This window comes from Ipomoea triloba, chromosome 5, assembly GCF_003576645.1.
Source record: "Ipomoea triloba cultivar NCNSP0323 chromosome 5, ASM357664v1".
Taxonomy (NCBI): domain Eukaryota; kingdom Viridiplantae; phylum Streptophyta; class Magnoliopsida; order Solanales; family Convolvulaceae; genus Ipomoea; species Ipomoea triloba.
In genome coordinates, this window is record NC_044920.1 from 21,402,246 (window position 1) to 21,423,828 (window position 21,583).

Sequence of the window (21,583 nt, forward strand, 5' to 3'; positions counted from 1 at the left end):
TGTTCGGAAGCTAAAATATTATTCTATACATATTTTTGAGAACATAAGCTGAAAATTTTGCATACAATATTCTTTTTAAAAATTTGAATTTTTTTATATATTCAAACATGCATATATATTTTCCGGATGACATATATATGATTTACTAGTTTTATTCACGCGCGTTGCGCGAATGAGATAATGCCCAATGATTATTTTTCAAATAAGTATTTCAAAGTATATCAATGTAAGATTATATAGGAGTTGTTCATTCATACGCAATTGAATGTTGAATTTGTTTATTTAAATCGGTAATTCAAAATATATGAATGCAAGATAATATAAGAGTGATTGATTATAATTGTCACTAAAATAAATGTTTGCAACTTTGTAATAACGGTGGCCTATATACTTAGTCTAAAAACGATAGTCTAGATAAAAATACTACTTTTTGTTTAAATTTCTCTAAGTCTTATTAATTTTCTTTTGGGTAGCATTGTCATTATCTTCATCTTCAGTACTTGTCCTCTTCTTTCTATTAGTAGTATGTCATGTGCAATTGGGTTACTGGTGATAGCATAGAGGACTACGACGTCATGCAATGAGATTATGGTGTAGGAAGCCGTGGATTTGCCTTGTTGTGTATATAACTGGAATCTTAGTTGTACTATGAACTCTTAATTTTGTAAACTTCTGTTGATATTTGGGAGTGGTAGTATTTTTCCTACATATGTTATGTGTTGTGAGATGTGTGTCGTAAATTATTATGTGAAAATATTGAATAAAATATAAATATTTATTATACTTGTATAAAATAATTGGTATATATATATATATATATATATATATATATATATATATATATATATATATATATATATATATATATAAACATATTTTGTATTATAACTTTGACATTTAATTACAAGATAGTGTAAAATGAAGACAATTGACAATATAGTGTATATAATTAATTAATGAATTTAAATGTAAGAAATATTTGAATTATAGAAAATAATGATAATACAACTAATGAAATTATATTTATTTTTTTTAATTTTTTTATAATGACTAATTTTTTTTGAATAAAGTCATTATAGAAATCTAATTCTAAATTTTTGAGTACACATCTAATTCTAAATTAATTAAATGCATATTTATTATTATTTTTTGTAGCTACTAATTTATTTAATTTAATAAGAGCAATAAAGTGGGATATTTACTTTTCATCCACAACGTTGAAGTTCATGATATATTTTTTTTTCCATTCATTGTTGAGACAAATTATTTTGGGAGTTTGTCACTGACAATTGTTACAATTGTTGTCAATAGAGGATGATAATAAATAACTCGAAATATATGGTTACAATAGATATTGTTATAATAATATAGTAAAATTTAACTTAAAAATTTCTTTAAAAGTTTTCATGCATTAATAAAATTCTGAGAAAAATGTGTAAACTTGTTCAATTGGAGCTAGTGAGTTATCAACATTGTCAATTCTTTGTAAAATAGTCCTACCGTTTTAGAGTCCAGGTGTAGTTGTATTTATGATTAACAACTTTGTAATTAGGTCGTGCAGGTCTGACAATGATGTAAGAACAATTTTGTCCGATAAAAAAAGTGTACAATATTTGTAATTAAAGTAATGTACAATTGTACCATTATAGAAATACATAAAATAAAATATTAATACCATAATGACATAAATCATTCAAATAACGCAAAAACATAATTGAAATATTGAGTCTTGTTTTAAATAATCAAAAGAAGATTAATTAAATGAAAATAAAAAGGAAAAAAAAAACTTAACCTAATTTTTTTTAAATGCAAGAAAATGATTTTCAAGGTTCCCGATTTATAATCTTTGATGCTCAACTGTTGGGCTAATTATTTGATAAAAGTTTATGTTAAATTTTTATATTATATTTTTAATACATTTATCATATTCGTAGTATATGTTTAACAATTATGCCAACTCTGACTGTGATGGGGGTTCGAACCTAAGACCTTTGTTATAGAAAGTAATGAGTAAGTTAAAGAATAATAAATAGTTAGCAGAATATTCCGTTACTAAAGTTTATACTAACGAAATGTAAGGTTATTTAAGGGAAGAAAATAGTATAATAGAGGGTAAATAACTAAAATCATTAAAAAAATACTAAAATCAAAATAATATGAACCATTCATTTCAACAAATAATTACACCAACATTTTTTTTTTGTTCCCGTTAGGCCTAACTTTATTGGCTCTTATTAAATTTGTATATGTATTGTATGTAGATAGATAGATTATAGATGTTGATGTAGATGTATATTATATTATATTATATTATATTATATATATAATAATAATAATAATATAATATAATATATAAAATAATTTGTTTGAGAAGTAGAAATTGCCAATTTGTTTGAACTTCATGAGGTGGCAATTTCTTTGAAGAAATAGAAATTGCCAATTTGTTTGAACATGATGAGGTTTCGGAAATTACCATTGAATTGAAGAATTAACGAATATGTTATATTTAACGGAAAAAAGTTTGGTAAAGTTATAAAAGATTAGGATAAATTAGGAATTTAATTGGAGGTTGCAAAATATAAAAAACACAAAGTACAATATTTTATATCAGACTATTACACCAACATTTTTTTTAGTTCCAGTTATGGGTCTAACATTATTGCCTCTTATTAAAAGTGTAGATTAAGAAGGATTTCAAAAACTAAAAAATTCATATATAAATTTCGAAAAACATGATTTTTTGCATACTGGGAAATATATATATATTGGATTTCGTATATGTATATACATGTAAATTTCTTCACAATATTTTGAAAAATTTTATAAATAATTTTCGAAATAAAATAAATTTGTACATACTGCTTTGAAATCAATCGTCGGCGACGCGGACGACGGCAAGCCAAGCGGTGGTGGTGGAGCTGGTTTCCCGGCTCCTTTTCTGGTAAACGGTGGGGGATGGACAGTGGGCGGTGTCTCGACTGAGGAGATGACAGTCGAGGCGAGATGGCGGTGGCGACGAGGTGGCTACCTGCACCTTCCGATCGCCTCTCCATTAGATTACTGCAGTCGCGTCTGTCTTTCGGAAAATTATGCTAACTAGTCCTATTATTATTCGTTATTTATTTGCATTAATATTCTACCTACTATCATCTCAAAATAAGATTATATTTGATTTACATTATGCATCAAGACTTTGAGCATGAGCCCAAACATGACAATGCTATTGCACACTATAGTCATATCATTGCAAAATATCTTAACAAGTTTTTCAATTCTCATATATTGTAATGACAAATAACACACGGAATCATTAAAAGGAGTTCAAATTATCACATTGATCACTGAACTCATTTATTTATATATATATATATATATATATATATATATATATATATATATATATATTTTTTTTTTTTTATATATATATAACTATACTGTTCCACTACTAATGAATGCAACATACTAAAGCATGCGACGTGGTATGCAGTTGAAACCCTTTGGAGCCCTCATTTCGCACATCTTGAGAAGAGTATTTATAGCAAGGTTCGGATTGTTGATAAGGCGAGCAAGGAGATTAGATGCTGTGCAAAGACAGGTAGCAGCTTCGAAATTATTCAGCCCTCTAAGACATTTGCAGCAAGGCTGTATGAGAATACTGTGATCAGCCTGAAAGATTGAACCGAGCCTCCTGAGTGCAAGAGCACATACACCCAAGTCATTTTTGTCTTTTGGGCATGTTCCACCGCTGTTATTAGGAGGTGGGATAGGGGGTTGGGTGACATTGACACCGTTGGAAGGAGGTGAGATAGGGGGTTGGGTGACATTGACACCGTTGGAAGGAGGTGAGATAGGGGGTTCACCACTACTGGAATAAGGTGAAACAGGGGGTTGACCATTACCCGGAGGTGAGGTAGGAGGTTGGCGATTGCCTGGAGGTGGGATAGGGGGTTGCAAAGTACCACCATCATTGTCATTAGTAGGGGAGATAGGGGATCGGCCACCATTATTAGGAGGTGAGATAGATGGTTGACTACTAAATGATGGAGGTGAGACAGGGGGTTGACCACTACCCGGAGGTGATAAAGGGGGTTGAGCATTATGTGGAGGAGAGAATGGAGGTTGGCCACTACCCGGTGGAGAGATTGGAGGTTGGCCACTACCCAGAGGTGAGATAGGTGGTTGACTACTACCTGGAGGTGATACAGGGGGTTTACCATTACCTGGAGGTGCGATAGAGGGTTGGCTACCATTGCTAACATTACTTTGAGGTGAGAAAGGGGGTTGGCCACTACCCGTAGGTGAGATAGGGGGTTGACCATTACTTGGAGGCGATAAAGGGGGTTGGGCATTTTGTGGAGGAGAGAATGGAGGTTGGACATTACTTGGAGGAGAGATAGGGGGTTGATCATTACTTGGAGGTGAGACAGGAGATTGACTATTATTTGGAGGTGAAGCAGGGGGTTGGCCATTATCCGGAGGTGAGACAGGGGGTTGGTCATTACTTGGAGGTGATAAAGGGGGTTGGCCATTACTCGTAGGTGATATAGGGGGTTGGGCACTATTAGGAGAGATAGGGGGTTGACCATTACTTGGAGGCGATAAAGGGGGTTGAGCATTTTGTGGAGGAGAGAATGGAGGTTGGACATTACTTGGAGGAGAGATAGGGGTTTGATCATTACTTGGAGGTGAGACAGGAGGTTGACCATTATTTGGAGGTGAAACAGGGGGTTGGCCATTATCCGGAGGTGAAACAGGGGGTTGGTCATTACTTGGAGGTGATAAAGGGGGTTGGCCACTACTCGTAGGTGATATAGGGGGTTGGGCACTATCAGGAGAGATAGGGGGTTGACCATTACTTGGAGGCGATAAAGGGGGTTGAGCATTTTGTGGAGGAGAGAATGGAGGTTGGACATTACTTGGAGGAGAGATAGGGGTTTGATCATTACTTGGAGGTGAGACAGGAGGTTGACCATTATTTGGAGGTGAAACAGGGGGTTGGCCATTATCCGGAGGTGAAACAGGGGGTTGGTCATTACTTGGAGGTGATAAAGGGGGTTGGCCACTACTCGTAGGTGATATAGGGGGTTGGGCACTATCAGGAGAGATAGGGGGTTGACCATTACTTGGAGGCGATAAAGGGGGTTGAGCATTTTGTGGAGGAGAGAATGGAGGTTGGACATTACTTGGAGGAGAGATAGGGGTTTGATCATTACTTGGATGTGAGACAGGAGGTTGACCATTATTTGGAGGTGAAACAGGGGGTTGGCCATTATCCGGAGGTGAAACAGGGGGTTGGTCATTACTTGGAGGTGATAAAGGGGGTTGAGCATTATGTGGAGGAGAGAATGGAGGTTGGCCACTACCCGGTGGAGAGATTGGAGGTTGGCCACTACCCAAAGGTGAGATAGGTGGTTGACTACTACCTGGAGGTGAGACTGGGGGTTTACCATTACCTGGAGGTGCGATAGAGGGTTGGCCACTACCCGTAGGTGAGATAGGGGATTGACCATTACCCGGAGGCGATAAAGGGGGTTGAGCATTTTGTTGAGGGGAGAATGGAGATTGGACATTACTTGGAGGAGAGATAGGGGGTTGATCATTATTTGGAGGTGAAACAGGGGGTTGGCCATTATCCGGAGGTGAGACAGGGGGTTGGTCATTACTTGGAGGAGAGATAGATGGTTGACTATTGCTTTCGGGTGAGACAGGGGGTTGGGTGCTATTATCTTTACTAGGTGGTGTGATAGGCGAGGTTCCACTACTACCAGGAGAAATAGGGGGTTGGCCACTGCCACTTGGTGGTGATATAGGGGGTTGACCACTAACTGTAGGTGAGATGGGTGGTTGGCCACTGCCCTGAGGTGAAGGGGGTTGGGTGTTGCCAACATTGCTAGGTGGTTGTCCACTACTACCGGGAGAGATAGGGGGTGGTGGTGAGATAGGTGGTTGGGCACTATCAGGAGAGATAGGGGGTTGACCATTACTTGAAGGCGATAAAGGGGGTTGAGCATTTTGTGGAGGAGAGAATGGGGGTTGGACATTACTTGGAGGAGAGATAGGGGGTTGATCATTACTTAGAGGTGAGACAGGAGGTTGACCATTATTTGGAGGTGAGACAGGGGGTTGGCCATTATCCGGAGGTGAGACAGGGGGTTGGTCATTACTTGGAGGAGAGATAGATGGTTGTTTATTGCTTTGGGGTGAAACAGGGGGTTGGATGATGCCATCATTACTAGGTGGAGTGATGGGTGGGGTTCCACTACTACCAGGAGAGATAGTGGGTTGGCCACTTCCCGGAGGTGGGATAGGGGGTTGGCCTCCTCCACCCGTGTTGCTAGGTGGTGAGAAAGGGGGTAGGCCAGTTTCGATACATGTACATGGAGTTGGGGTGGGTACGTATTGAGAATTGGCAAGGGCAAGGAATAGGAAAATAAGGGAAAGTAAAAGGATGGTCAGGCCTTGGGATTTGGAGGCCATACCCAAGAAATTAATGCAAATGTTTGTATTTCCTTTTTGTTAGTATGTTAATTGAAGAGTTTATGAAAGGTGAGTATTTATAATTGCAAGTGATGAGCTTGTTTTTTACAAAGAAACATGATTAATTGATCTAAAGGTACAATTTTACTTGGAGTGTCTAAATTTAAACTATTAACATATTGGTGTCTTCTTATTTAAAAAATCACACCTAATTCCCATAATTTTTTTTTCATTATTTCAATTCATGATGATTTCCTATTATTTATCATGCATAAAGGAACTTTCTAACTGAACAATATAAAAAATTTACTTCTTTATGTTATTTTAAAAATAATGTAGTCATAGCGTAGTTTTTTTTTTGAGTACTACTGACTCCGTTGCAATGTAATATCTGTTAATAACTATTTTTCTCAACCTACTGAAGCACAAAGAGTTAACACTGAGGCTCAAAGGCTCAAAGACTCATAGTGTAATTTAGTTAAGCCTCAAAAGCGAATTCGGAAACAGAAAATTTGACTAATGAGATTGTTGTACTCCGATACTGCCATTGTCCATGAAGTTATTAAAGTGTTAGGCATGTAATTAAAAGTAGATCAAGAACTACTATAACCAAATAAAAATTAAAACTATTTGTGTGAATTTCTTATATTATTAATTACAATATTTTTGTGAGAACATTTCACATATCTTGATCAATGAGATGGATTTCAGAAAAAAAAAAAAAAAAAAGAGTGTGAGGGCAAATTATTCTGTAGACCCGAGTCCAAAATATAAAATTTACCTATTGAATGTTCACATTTATATACTGAATGTTCACTACATACTTACATACTGAATGCTTACAATTCTTCAGTATGTAAATTGTGAACATTTAATATGTAAATGGACACTGGTCTACCTTTCAATGTGAACCCGGGTCCATAGTATAACTATTGGAGTATGCGTCTTTGGGCAACTATTTTAACGAAAAACAAAAGATTTTTTCATTATATTAAGTAGTTTATTTTATTAAAAGTATAAGATTGGGTAGGAAAGTGATAGGCATTACTCTAAAAATATTGAGAAAAAGTGTGAGACCGTCTCACCGTGAGACGGGTCGGGTTAAGATGAAAATGTAATACTTATATGCACAAATGTCATATTTATATCTCAAATGTAATACTAATTAGGAATAAAATTTTTATTACTTATAAGGGTAAATGTAATACTTTTAAGGGAAATTAAAATACAATACTTTTACATTTTTTCTCAAAAGTATTATATTTTTCCTTATAAGTAAGGAGCACTTGTCCACATTACTTATTATGGAAAATGTAATACTTTTTCTCTTATAAGTAACAAAAATTGTATTCCTGATTAGTATTATATTTGAGCATATAAGTATGACATTTGCATGTTGCTTCGACCCGACTCATCTCACACAAGTGTGACCAAAAATATTAGCTTATTACGTTAGGGAGAGCTTTCTACCAACACATTTTAAAATATTTAAAAGGTTGAAATTTATTTATACTAGTACAAACTCGTATATTTTCTTAATGTGAGACAATAGCTCATCAAAAACATCAAAAACTCTATTTTTCTCAAATTTATAGGTACATTTTCAAAATCAATTCTCATTCTCATTATCGGTTTTGAGTATATAATATATCAAATTCATCTTCTAAATTAGTTGAGAGTTATTAAAATTGACCAAAAACTCAAGAGTTAAAAAATTATATATTTTAAAATCCGTCTATCCGTCTTATGAAATAAAAATTTGAAAAATAGTCCTGAATATACCATATTAAAAAGGAAAAATTGTAATTTATACCCTTCTATAGTATGAGAATTATCAATGTAACTCCTGAATTATTAGAGGTGTAAATGTTGTCCCTCAATTTTCAAAACAGTACATATATTGTCCTAGATCCGTTTTAAAAGGACAACGTTTTAAATCTCTGGTCCGTTATGGGTAGACCTGGCAATTATCGACACGACCCGTTAACACGACACGAAACCGGACACGAAAATAACGGGTTAGTGTTTAGCCTTAACATGTCCCGGGTCGTTAACGGGTTGACCCGTTAAGAACCCATTATGTTTTCGTGTCTTAACAGGTCAACCCGTTAAACCTATTAAGAACCCGTTTAACCTATTAATATTATCGTGTTAACCCGTTTACACGAACCCGTTTACACAGACACGTTTAGAACCCGCTAAGAACCATTGTCATTTAGGTAAGAACCATTGTCTTTACAATATGAAATTTGAATGTTTATTGTGTTCAATTTTATTCTAAAAACTAGTATGAACTTCTTTAATTATGATTTTTGGATGTTATTTTATAATTTTATGAATGTTATAAATTGAATATTTTTTTAGTTTGTTTGATGGATTGGATTGTATGTTTTATTTCTTTTTTATATAATTTAACTTTAAATTTTAGTTTTTAATATATCAATAGATTTAGCGGGTTTAAACGGGTTTCGTGTCATATCGTGTCGACACGATCCGAAACCCGTTAACAAAATGTGTCTATCGTGTCAACCCGTTTAACCCGTTAACAAATCGTGTTCGTGTACGTGTTACAATTTTTAACCCGTTAACCTTAACGTGTCGTGTTCGTGTTTAGCCTTATCGTGTTCGTGTCGTTATCGTGTCGACCCGTTAACGAACCCGTATACACGAATTGTCAGGTCTAGTTATGGGAGGGGATATATATGTACCGTTTTAAAAATTGAAGGGCAATATTTACACCTCTAGTTATTCAAAAGTCACATTGATAATTGACATATTATGGAAGGGCATAAATTACAATTTTCCATATTAAAAATGATCATGTCATTAAGTCACTATTTACTATTATTAGTTATATACATTTTAAGCGATTATAACACTACTACATTAATTTATTTAGGTATACATTTAGGACAACGCGTGAGAATTCAGTTTGTCAACGTACGTCATCCTAGTATGGGCAAAACTATAAACGAACTATAAATAATAAATAAATAAATAAATATAGAAATCTTTTCAAATGTAATCGCGTCTTCCCGTGCGGTTAGGGCCGGTCCAAACATTTTAGAGGTCCTAGACGAAATTAAAAAAATGGGCCCCTTATATGAAATTAAAAACTAAAATTTAAATGTAATAATACTAAAAAGATAATATATCAAATAACATGAAATATTATTAGAAAATTTTCAACATTTTTTAAATACAAAAGTAATCCTGACAAAAAAATTCGACGTGCTATGCAAAATCAATAATTGCATCAAGATTAACATTCTCTAGCATATCTTTTTTAATACACAAAATCGTCATTAACATGGCCTTAATTGGTCATTTAAATTTTCTTTAGATTGTTTCAAATTTTTATTAAGTGATTATGATTTTTTGAAAAATTTATTTATAGCTCCTCTTTGTGATTCTATTAGCTACTCTACTTGTTTTTTTTCTTTTCTTTTCTCACCATCACATAAATGCTTTTTAGGTAACTTTATATATATAAAAATTTTAAAAACTGTGTATAAGAAAAGAACAAAAGCACCTGAATATTTTTAAAGACAGAACAAATTACAAATAGAAGAAAACTTACATGTTACAACAGACAATGGGGCCCAAACTGGCAAACAAATGAACAATCGTTGATTAATCGAATTGGACAAAATTTTTATTGAAGAAGACGAATGGATTAGCCGGTTAGGGTGTCGATTCTAATAGATAAAAGATAATTAGGTTTCCTCGACTTCCCATGTCGATTCTATTTCTAAATTATTTAATTAAGCATTGATTCTCAGCTTCTTGCAGTCCCATCTATTCTTAATTTTTTGTTTTCTAATATAATTATAACAGTAATTATAACACTATAATAGATATATGTATACATATACATATATATGGATGGGCCCCTTCTATCTTGGGGTCCTGGGCGGTCGCCCATCCCGCCCGTGCTCAGGACCGGCCATGCGTGCGGTCAGTGCGGTTTGCACTATTCAATGTTTGAAAATGCACAACTCAATGTTTGAAAAATGCACCACTCAATGTTAGAAAACGCACCACAATAAAAATACACAAAACACCAAAAAACACACCACACATCCAAAATAATGCACCACAACTCCCTTGCCCCTAATGGTGCATTTGCTAACAATGTGTGGTGTATTTTTGTATACGTAGTGGTGTATTTTTTGGTGATGCGTACCTAATGATGCATATTTGTGTGATGCATTTTCTAACATTGAGTGGTGTATATTTGTATACATAGTGGTGCGGCCGCACTGACCACACGTTAAGGGACGACAACACCTGATTATGACCCAATAAATAAATAAATAAAGCCTAAAGTGTGTGCACTTAGCCTACATGAGTGCACACAGTTTAGGGTGTGTGCATTCGTGAAGTAGACTATGTGCACTCATATGAAGTCAACCCTATATATCTAAAAACATAATAAGTCTCAATCAAAGTTATATCCCTCATTTATGTCCATATTTCTAATGCTAACCATTTTGTACATTGTGTTTTTAGAGTTGTACTATACAATTTTTTGGACAAAAATACCCTTACTGTTATAACTTCCGTTATCTTTTCCGTTAAATTTACCATACACATGCATCCACCATATCTTTTCTTATATTCTTTAATGATAATAATATTTGTAGACATTATATATTGGATTAATATAATAAATAATTTTTTCATTTAGATTTTAATTAATACAAATTTGTTAGTTATTTGCCACTTTTAGATTTTAATTAATACAAATTTGTTAGTTATTTGCCACTTTCATTTTGAAATCTTATAGGACCGTAAGCAACGTACTTTTATGTGAAATTGGAAACAATGAAAGCGTAAGCAACGTACTTTTATGTGAAATTGGAAACAATGAAAGATACATGTTAACTAAATAACACAAGGAAAAAATACTTGTAATACAAGGTTGAGTACCCTTACTGAAAATATAATTATAGTTGTATATATTCAATCATCACAATGAATTTGTATTTCTTGTGTTAATTTCAAATACATTTCCAACAAAAAATTTACGTGAATATTTATGAAACTTCTCCAACTTAAAAAAATAAAATTACAAATGCATTAGATCTATTTCAAAATGATTTACTAATTGATTTTAAATATTAGGCACAAGTTTTCGCGCAAAGCGCGTAGAAAAAACTAGTATATATATATATGTAAGTGTTGTTTTCCCGCTCATCCTAAGAAAATACTTTTTTTTTTAAATACTACTAACTCTATTACAACTTTCTCAACCTATTGAAGCACAAGAGTCAGTATTGCCTCCGTAACCTATTGGCACAAGAGTCACCCACCACCTCCCATATAAAGGTTGCCTCCGTAACCTATTGAAGCACAAGAGCCTCCCATATAAAGGTTGCCTCCGTAACCTATTGAAGCACAAGAGCCTCCCATATAAAGGTTGCCTCCGTAACCTATTGAAGCACAACCTCCCATATAAAGGTTGCCTCCGTAACCTATTGAAGCACAAGAGCCTCCCATATAAAGGTTGCCTCCGTAACCTATTGAAGCACAAGAGTCAGTATTGACTCCACTGAGGCTCGAACCCACCACCTCCCGTATAAAGGGAAGGGTTTGATGCCACTGGACTACAAGATCCTAATAAAATACTACTGTTTTGAAATGAAGCACAAGAGTCAGTATTGCCTCCACTGAGGCTCGAACCCACCACCTCCCGTATAAAAGGAAGGGTTTGATGCCACTGGACTACAAGATCCTAAGAAAATCAGTCCTTATACCGTGGACCATGGTCCACAATGCATTGTGGACCATGGGTCATAGTTGATACTGCAGTTGTGTTGAAAGGATATTGTAGTTGTGTTGAAAGGATACTGTAGTTGTGTTGAAAAGGAACTGCAGTTGTGCGGAACACAGGCCGTGTCATTCATCTAGAACTGCAGTTGTGTTGAACGGATATTGTAGTTGTGTTGAAAAGATACTGCAGCTGTGTTGAATAGATACTGCAGTTGTGTTGAACGGAAGAACGACCTCTGTTCCGTGCAACTGCAGTTTCCTTTTAACACAACTGCAGTATCTTTTCAACACAACTGCAGTATCCGTTCAACACAACTGCAGTATCCGTTCAACACAACTGCAGTATCAGTTATGATCATGGTCCACAATGCTTTGTGGACCATGGTCCACGATATAATTTGCGTAAGAAAATACTTCTGTTTTGAAATTTGAAATTACAATCACTTTTTTACCTAATTAAATAATTACAAAAATGCTATATATGTTAATTTAATTTATAGTAATGATTACCTAAAATATTTATTATACCATGAATCATGGTATACTTTAGATACACTAAACTAATACTGAGTATATTCTTTTTCAACTTAAGTTCAATTTTTTTATATACAAATAAAATTAATATATAAAAAATATGTCATTAAAAATTTCTAATTAAAAACTTTTAATTAAAATGTATTTTGATATTTTTATTTTAATGTATTAAATCAACATACAATTATATTAAATCACTATATAATATTCATTTTCAATATAGTATTGGTTCATTTTAAAAATGTCGTAAATTGATTTTTTAAAATACTATTGCAATATATAATTAAAATTAACGTAGACTTACATGATTAAATTCTATTCGAATTGAAAATTTCCATTTTAATTTAATATTTTATATAGAATTGAAATTAACATGTTATTATTTTAAGTCTATTAAATTAATTAAAATTAAATTCTTTTATATAGAATTGAAATCTTTTTATTTAATTTAATATTATAATATTATAGATACTTATAAATTTTTTTATTTTTTTTGAATTTCAAATCCAAGTTTAGTTATATATCTTTTTAAATTCTATAGTTAAATTACGTACGACAACTAAAATAATTCTTTTTCAAACTTTTCATCATGCACATAAAAGTAAACTTTGGTGCAAAATTAAACAAAAATAAATCAAATGTAATCTCATTTTTATTTTTAATTCTATTTTCCATCATTATATTGCTATATGTGTGTGCGCGCGCACGCGCATATACATATTGAATCATTGTTGCATGTCGAAAGTTCGCCAAAAAAAAATTTGTTGCATATCAATTTGTTTATTTTATCTAATTTTTAAAAACAACTGCGATATTATTACTACTATATATAAATTTCTCCCTACATAAATGATGTTAGTTTTCAAAGTTTAAAAATGTGAAAGGTAAAATATATCATTATTATGATTTTAGCATTCTACTAATGACAAATATAAGTATTATTGCATTAATTTAAAATTTTTGTAGTACAAATGCTGTAAACAAATTTTATAAAATACCATAAATTATAAAAATTTACAAATCTAAAATAATAGTTATTATTTAAATATTATGAGTCTAAAACAAATTAATTTACATTAATAACATAACTAACGAAAAACAAACATAAAAATGAACTAATTGAACTAACTTACATTTGCGGAGTTTGAAAAAAAATATAACGTTATTGGGTAAATGTCTCATATTTAAATATAATGTTATTAAATTAATTGAAATTCACATATTTAAGAATGATGCATTATCACGAGATCTATCAATTTAAAATGAAGAAGAATAAGAGATAATAGAACTAAAAAAATAAACTTTCAATAAATTAGTTAAAAACATATCATAGATCTACAAATATTGAATCATAAAGTCTATTATAGACTTATTATTTAAATGATGGTTTAGAGAGGTATTGATTGTGCTACATTTATGGGTTGGAAAATTTTTTGAAACAAAACTAAATGGTTTCCAGACATCTATTTACTATTTATGTTCACAAACAAAAGTTTAAAGCAAAAACTTGTGTGAGGCTGTGAGATGTGTCGGATCTTTAATTAACGAGGCCAACGATCGGACTCATTAATAAAATATTTGATCTATTAATCAAAGATCCGATCCGTCTTACGAATTGAGACCCGTGAGACGGTCTCACACAAGTGTTACTCAAAGTTTAAAACATCACCAAAGTAGATTCTAAAACAAAACTCAGATATCAATGTAAAATTTTAAAATAAGAATTTTTTTTCATGCAAGGAAAAAGAAATTATATAATATTTATGAATATCTATATAATTAAAAAAAAAGTATCAATTTCTCTTTTTATCCATTTATGTAGACATATTTTTTTTAATAGAATTGTGATTAATGACATAATTATACACGTTAATTACTACAATGGTTACTTATTAAAAACTTATTTTAAAATATGTCTAAACTCATACTCTTATTTAAAAATTCAAAAATATTTAAAAATTTGTCTAAATATGTAATATAGTTAGGGACTACATTAATCCATATAAATTTAAAAATTAAATTCTTTTAATTTGTAAATGTAATTTTCTTAATTATAATTAATAAAATATTAAATATAAGTAAAAATAAAATTATAAAATTAACAAAATGTGTGTTCATAATTATTTATATTTTTAAAAATGCATACATACATATATTTATGCACTATATTAATAATACAAAATTATAATGTTATTTTTTAATTTCTAAATTTAATTATTTTAATTATAATATATCAATATAAATTATAATTACATAAATTATATTATAGAATTTACATATATACATATTAATAAATATTATGTGTATATACACTCTATACACAATCATATAAGAAAATAAGTCTGATTAGAGTTTAAAATCACTTATACAAAATTTAAAATTTACATTTTTTTAAATTTCATTCTAAGTATAATTTTGTTAGTTATTATTCATATTGTTAGAACGAATTATAATATATATGAAATACGATTAGGAATAATTCAATTTAATTATGTAAAATTTTCTCTATAAATTTATCAAAATATGTACATGCTTAGAGATTATATTAATCCTACAAAATTTTAATTTTAATTATAATTTTGTATGCTATGATAATAGATACTTGACCAAATATATAAAAATTCAACTATATTATTATATTGTACATTTTAATTTATTTTCAGTTTTTAAAAATTTTTTTTTATTTAAATTCATAATAACAATTTTTTTTTCGTGAATCGAACGGGTAAAACACTAGTTGTTAAATGAAACTGAAGTGTAATCAGAATGATACTTATTTCATGGACCACATAGCTACCTGCACCATGTTGTACAGTAAAATTTGCCATCTTGTATTGTTTTTTCCACACTAGGAAGACGTACGTTGACAAAGAGAAGTCTCATACGATGTCTTAAGTGTATACCTAAATAAATTAATGGAGTACGTAGTGGTTATAATCGCTTAAATTTTATATGACTAATTGTATTAAATAGTGGCTTATTCAGTAATTGTTTCAACAAAAAATAGTGACTTAATAAAAATGATTTAATTTATATGGACATCATCATTTTTACAAATTTTTAATTAACAAGAAATAAAAGTAAAAAACATTATACCTTTTTAATAAGTCTGAAATGAGGGGACTACGCAAATAGTTTGAGTCATTCACATGAGTAAGAATCAAACTCCCAACCTCATGCTTAAGAGATAAAGTACTAAACTACCACGCAAATCATGTTGGTTGTTTTTCTCTCTAATAAATTAATATTTTTAATGTATAAATCTTTTGTGTTTCCTTAATATAGTAGCCCAAAAATGCATATTCATTTTTTAAATCCATCTCATTTTTCAAGATATGTGCAATATTACTTGGTTGTAGTAGTCCTTCATCTACTTATAATTACATGCCAAACACTTTAATAACTGCGTGGGAACAATGGCAGTATCGGAGTACAACAATCTCATTAGTCAAATTTTCTGTTTCCCAATTCGCCTTTGAGGCTTAACCAAGTTACACATTCACTCTACATTATTTTAAAAATAACATAAGCGTTGTAATTGTAGCATTTAGCTCAAAGCCATCTTCAGGATTGATTAAGACTCAATCTTCAGGATTGATTCAAAATGTGTAGAGAAGGGATATGATACAACTTTTACTCACAAATATTTGATATACACATTTTTCCTAGGACCCACATCTTAAAAATATCTCATTATTGTAGTAAATATGAGATAGTAGAATTTGAGAGTAAATGATGGATTATGTTGGGCCACGACTGGCCCAGTTTAGTCGATTAATTTGAGCATATTTATTTTATTTAAAGCATTACGGACTTACTTTAAATTCTAGGCTCATTTAATTTGGACTTAAAATCTAAGGAATTATATATATATTTTTGGGGCCTTTTTGGTTTGTTTAAAACCTTTTGGACTAGCTTTAAATTCTTGACCCATTTAATTTACGATTTGGGCTTAATTTTTCCCAATTCTGGACCCATGCAATTTATTTGCTTTATATGCAATGAGTTCAAATACATATTATATTAGCATAATATATAGTTTTATTATTATGCGGATTACAAATTATTCTTTAGAGATGGATCATCGAATTTAGCCAGCCTTAGTGTGTATATATATATTTAGAGATAGAGAGGAGAGAGAGAGAGATTTTGAAAAATCTGGATCTTGGCTACAATTGCCAAATATGAATTTACCGAACTTTTCTCGGACTGGAGCAATTATTTTACATGGGCTATTGATGTTGAGATTTATTTCACATTTACGCAACTTGAAGAAATGATCGTTAAGTTGTCCATGAGCAATGCGGCCTTGAAAGCTAAAAGCTTTGTTTTTTTTTCCTCGCCACTGCCTGAATCATTTCCTGAAAAATGAATATCGTCCTGAAAAGGACCCCTATGCATTATAGAAATCACTGAAGGACCTTGCCCTCTTTTAATGTAAATAACCATGCACTCTAATAACATTACATGGTAAATGATTATAAGAAATTAAACATCCTGAGCCGTTCCCATTATCCCCACTTGCTAGTTGTAAAACTGCAAATTAATAATGCATGTCAAGTTGACCTGCACCCGTGCTCAAAGCACACACAATGTTTTCCTGTCGTGTAACGTCAAGGGGGTCGAGGAAGACGTCACGATAGGAATAAAGACCACGGTGGCAACAATAACTCTCAAAACCAGCATAAAAAAATAAAATGATCAAATAAACGTGTCGAGGATAACCACATTCATACAAACATAACTATGACCCAATAGCATGTATGCTTCAAGTGTGGGTGTAAAAAGCATTGGTCACGTGCGTGCATGCCACACCCCGAAACATTTTGTTGAAACCTAAATAAATAGCACATTGTTGAATCCAACTAAGTTGCATTGCTTGAAGCAAACGCTCTTGTTGGTCATATTATATTGATGACCTACTTTTTCTTATGTTCCCTTTTGAATGCTCTTTATATCCAGACATCAAACAACTTTCTATCATTATTGATAAGGTTTTCTTTGTGCGCTCCGGTAGACCATCAATTTTACTCCATTAATTTAAAAGTCATTAAGTCAATTGGTTTTCATGACAAAACCAGAGATGTTCATAAATTGAAATACGTATCTTATCATAATACCTCGATCAAATATCTTTAATCTAATGAGTAGACATGTGTTACTCAAAACCATTATTTTTCAAAACTCCAAATGTGACGGATACTTGTTAAGGAAATGTAGTATTCATGCTGCTACTTTAATTATAAAAATTTCGGCACACTGCATATCTGTATTCCCCCTTACATTTAATACATGGTTTTCAAACAACCATTTCTCAAATATGTGTTTCTATTCTTATGAATGCAGTCCAATCTATTACATAACCACCATAGTATACCTCTAAATTTTCATCTCTTGCCTCAAATATTGCCCCTCAGAGAGACACAATGGATACAATGACTGAATGAAGATCGATTCACAACATTAGGGGAAAATATGATCAAATTAAAATGGAATGCTGCGAAATTTCATTGAATGAAATGATCTTCAAAAATTAACGTACCGATTAGGTTGAACTGGAAGTTTATAAAGAAATTTGCCAAATAAATTTATTTAATAAAAAGAGTGACTAGATCCCATACACATTCCCCGAATTGGACAATATATATTTATAACAATACTCCTTGACGCCAGAAGTGTAGGAGATTCATTAATTATATAAGAATCCATAACAACTAGATCTAGTAAAGAATTTTTGCCACTCTTGAAAATCTGAGAGCTCTTGAAAATCTTAAAATTTAAATCTTTAAGATGATCGTGTAGCAAATAATCATAATGTTGGGATGCAAAACAACCATATATAAATATCCTTGGGAAATGGCTATAATCTAATTAACTTCAAAAATTACCATGAACTTTTATATATTGGGAAAATTCTTGAAAAATGTTATAAGTTATATTGACAACACAATTACCTTCAAATTGCTCATATATTATATGAAAATCTTGATCTAGAGCTAGGTGCCAAAAGAGTCTAGATTGATTAACATATAAAAAGGATCAATTAAGGCATATATATAGCTCAACTTGTTAGTAAATATATATTCCTTTTGTACACCATTGAGGTGTTAACCCTGTAGGTTACAAATGGTGTTTGTATGAAAGAGAAACAATAATGATGAGGTAGTGTAATATAAAGTGAATTTGTAGCACACAGGTTCATGCAAAGACCCTAAATTGATTTTAATCAAATATATACACTCTCCCATAATGAATATTATTAAAAGTTTCGCTACATAATTGACAGAATAATAATAAATTTTGATATGCAATTTATTAAAGTCATGACCTTAAAATTATGGGTCGTTAGACACTAATGTGTTTATTTATTTTTTTTTTAAAAAAAAATCCTTGATGGATTTACGATTCTCAAAATAAATATCACAACATGTTTATTTTTGAAGTATATAAAAGATTTACTTAGCTTGTAATAGTAAAGCAAATTAATTGAGTAATTTCTTCCTGAAGTAGGAAAATGTAAAAAATGAATATGTACTATAAGGTATTTATTAAGGGGCTACTAATGGAATTATTTATTTATTATCTCAGCTTATGTTGGTGTTATAAGCATCATAAAGAGCTTAATGATGAAGACGAATTTTAGAAATAAAAGACTTGGAAAACTAAGTATTATCTTGACCTCTAAATTGAGTATTTCCTTGAAAATGAATTTTATACACAAATTTGTTTCTTTTGAAAAATGTCTTTGACGCATTTTTATGGATAAAATATCACTGACTTTAGTGATCTATCACACTAATAGTTGTCCAATAAATCTCTTGAAATAGATAAAGGACCATTTAGATTCAAAGAAGATAATGAAAACATACATTTTGGGACTGGAAGTCCATTACTTCATTGCTATTGGAGACTACTGTAGAACCATAAATTCCATAATCGCATCAAGACTGACACTGTCTTTAGATAAAATTACTTATAACACCTAGTCTGCCTCCTACCATTAAATATTAGAATAATATTCAAAATACCGATGATGTGTTTTCAGAGACTACTTGATATTTAGGCCTTATATGAGGATAATAAAGTGTGTTTTATACAAATCATAAGTGGGTGCGTTTAAGGAATATAATATATGTTATATAAATATTCAACCCACGTAAGCTCAAGAAGAGTTACGAGATTATTGTATAAAATGTTACTACGTAACTTCTAGTGACAATCCTGAAAATTGTACCATATCTCTTCTCTACACTCTTTTGGAATAATGACTTTACTTTAATCCATGTAGAACTTGAAGATTGATATCTTCAGGGGGAGATGGGAAGTACATTCACTCAAATCAATCCCATAGATGGAATCTTAAAAGACTAACAGTTGTACTTTTTGCAACATATACATACCATGTACTATTTTCCTCACTAGATTTTTTTCATTAGATTTTTCTAATGTGGGTTTTAACGAGACATGAGTATGATATAGTAATGTTAATGGGGGGAAGTTGCAAATAAATACTTAAATAGGCAAACCCCAAATCCTGAAGATTATGCCTTGAAGGCTTATGATTGTATTATTTTTCGCTTAACTAAGTTTTTTGTCACATGGTTTTCTTAAGTTAAGGTTTTTTTTTAATGAGGCAATCAGCACAATATATGATTTTACAAAAATCATGTACTCTTTTTTTCAACTAGGTTTTTTCCATGTTCTTTCTTAGTGAAGTTTTTAACAAGGCATGAATATATTCAAATATACTATCCATATACCTTGTACTCCTTTTCTTGTCTAGGTTTTTTCCCACAGAATTTTCCTAGCAAGCTTTTAATGAAACAAGATCATAGTCAAATAATGTCAAAGGGGGAGTGTTATAAATAATATCATTAGTGGACATTATTATTCGGAAATATTTATGTCCCCATTTATGTTTTCCATTATAGTTTATTTTATATATATATATATATATATATATATATATATAACTTCTTGTAAGATGTACATATGATGTTAGTGGAATGAAAGCTTGAACTCTTCTCCCTATCAATTTGTCTTTAGTCCCTATGTTGCAATTTCTTGTTTTTGCCTATACTTTGCAATTGTCTTAAATTCACCGGCTAGGAGTTAACGGCCAATGGGCATATAATTACAACATATTTGAGATTAATAATGGTATTATTATGTGATTGAATTATATATTGCCATTATTATTATTGCAACAAACCTTTCTTCCCAAAAGCTTGAATCCCCAACCAATAGTTATACCATGGACCTAGGTCCAAGGCAGACCCATCACAATTTACATACTGAATGTTCACAATTTAAATTGTGAACATTCAATATATAAATTATAAACATTCAGATTGCAAATTGAATTATTCTATGGACCCGGCCGGGTCTGTGCGGGTCCACAGAATAATTTTGGGCATATAATTACAACATATTTGAGATTAATAATGGTATTATTTTGTGATTGAATTATATATTGCCATTATTATTATTGCAACAAACCTTTCTTCCCAAAAGGTTGAATCCCCAACCAATAGTTATACATACCATGGACTGAGGTGCAAGGTGGACCCATCACAATTTACATATTGAATGTTCACAATTTAAATTGTGGACAATCAGTATATAAATTGTAAAGAGTTTATTACCAAAATCGTTCCTCGACTATTGTGAAATTACCAATTTGGTTCTTGACAATTTTTCGTGCCTAATTAAGCCCCTCTACTTTGAAAATTTTAACCTATTTGGTCCTCCATTTATTTTGTCATTAAACATCCATTAAAATCGGGACCAAATTGGT

At 31.4% G+C, this 21,583-nt stretch overlaps 1 protein-coding gene across 1 annotated transcript; it reads right to left on the reverse strand.

Moving 5' to 3' along the window:
* Window positions 1-3,462: 3,462 nt before the first annotated feature.
* Window positions 3,463-6,510, reverse strand: LOC116020390 (basic proline-rich protein-like). Its single transcript, XM_031260866.1, has one exon. It carries the CDS (start codon window positions 6,475-6,477, stop codon window positions 3,463-3,465), a length of 3,015 nt encoding a protein of 1,004 aa, XP_031116726.1. The 5' UTR covers window positions 6,478-6,510.
* Between the last annotated feature and the right edge of the window lie 15,073 nt (window positions 6,511-21,583).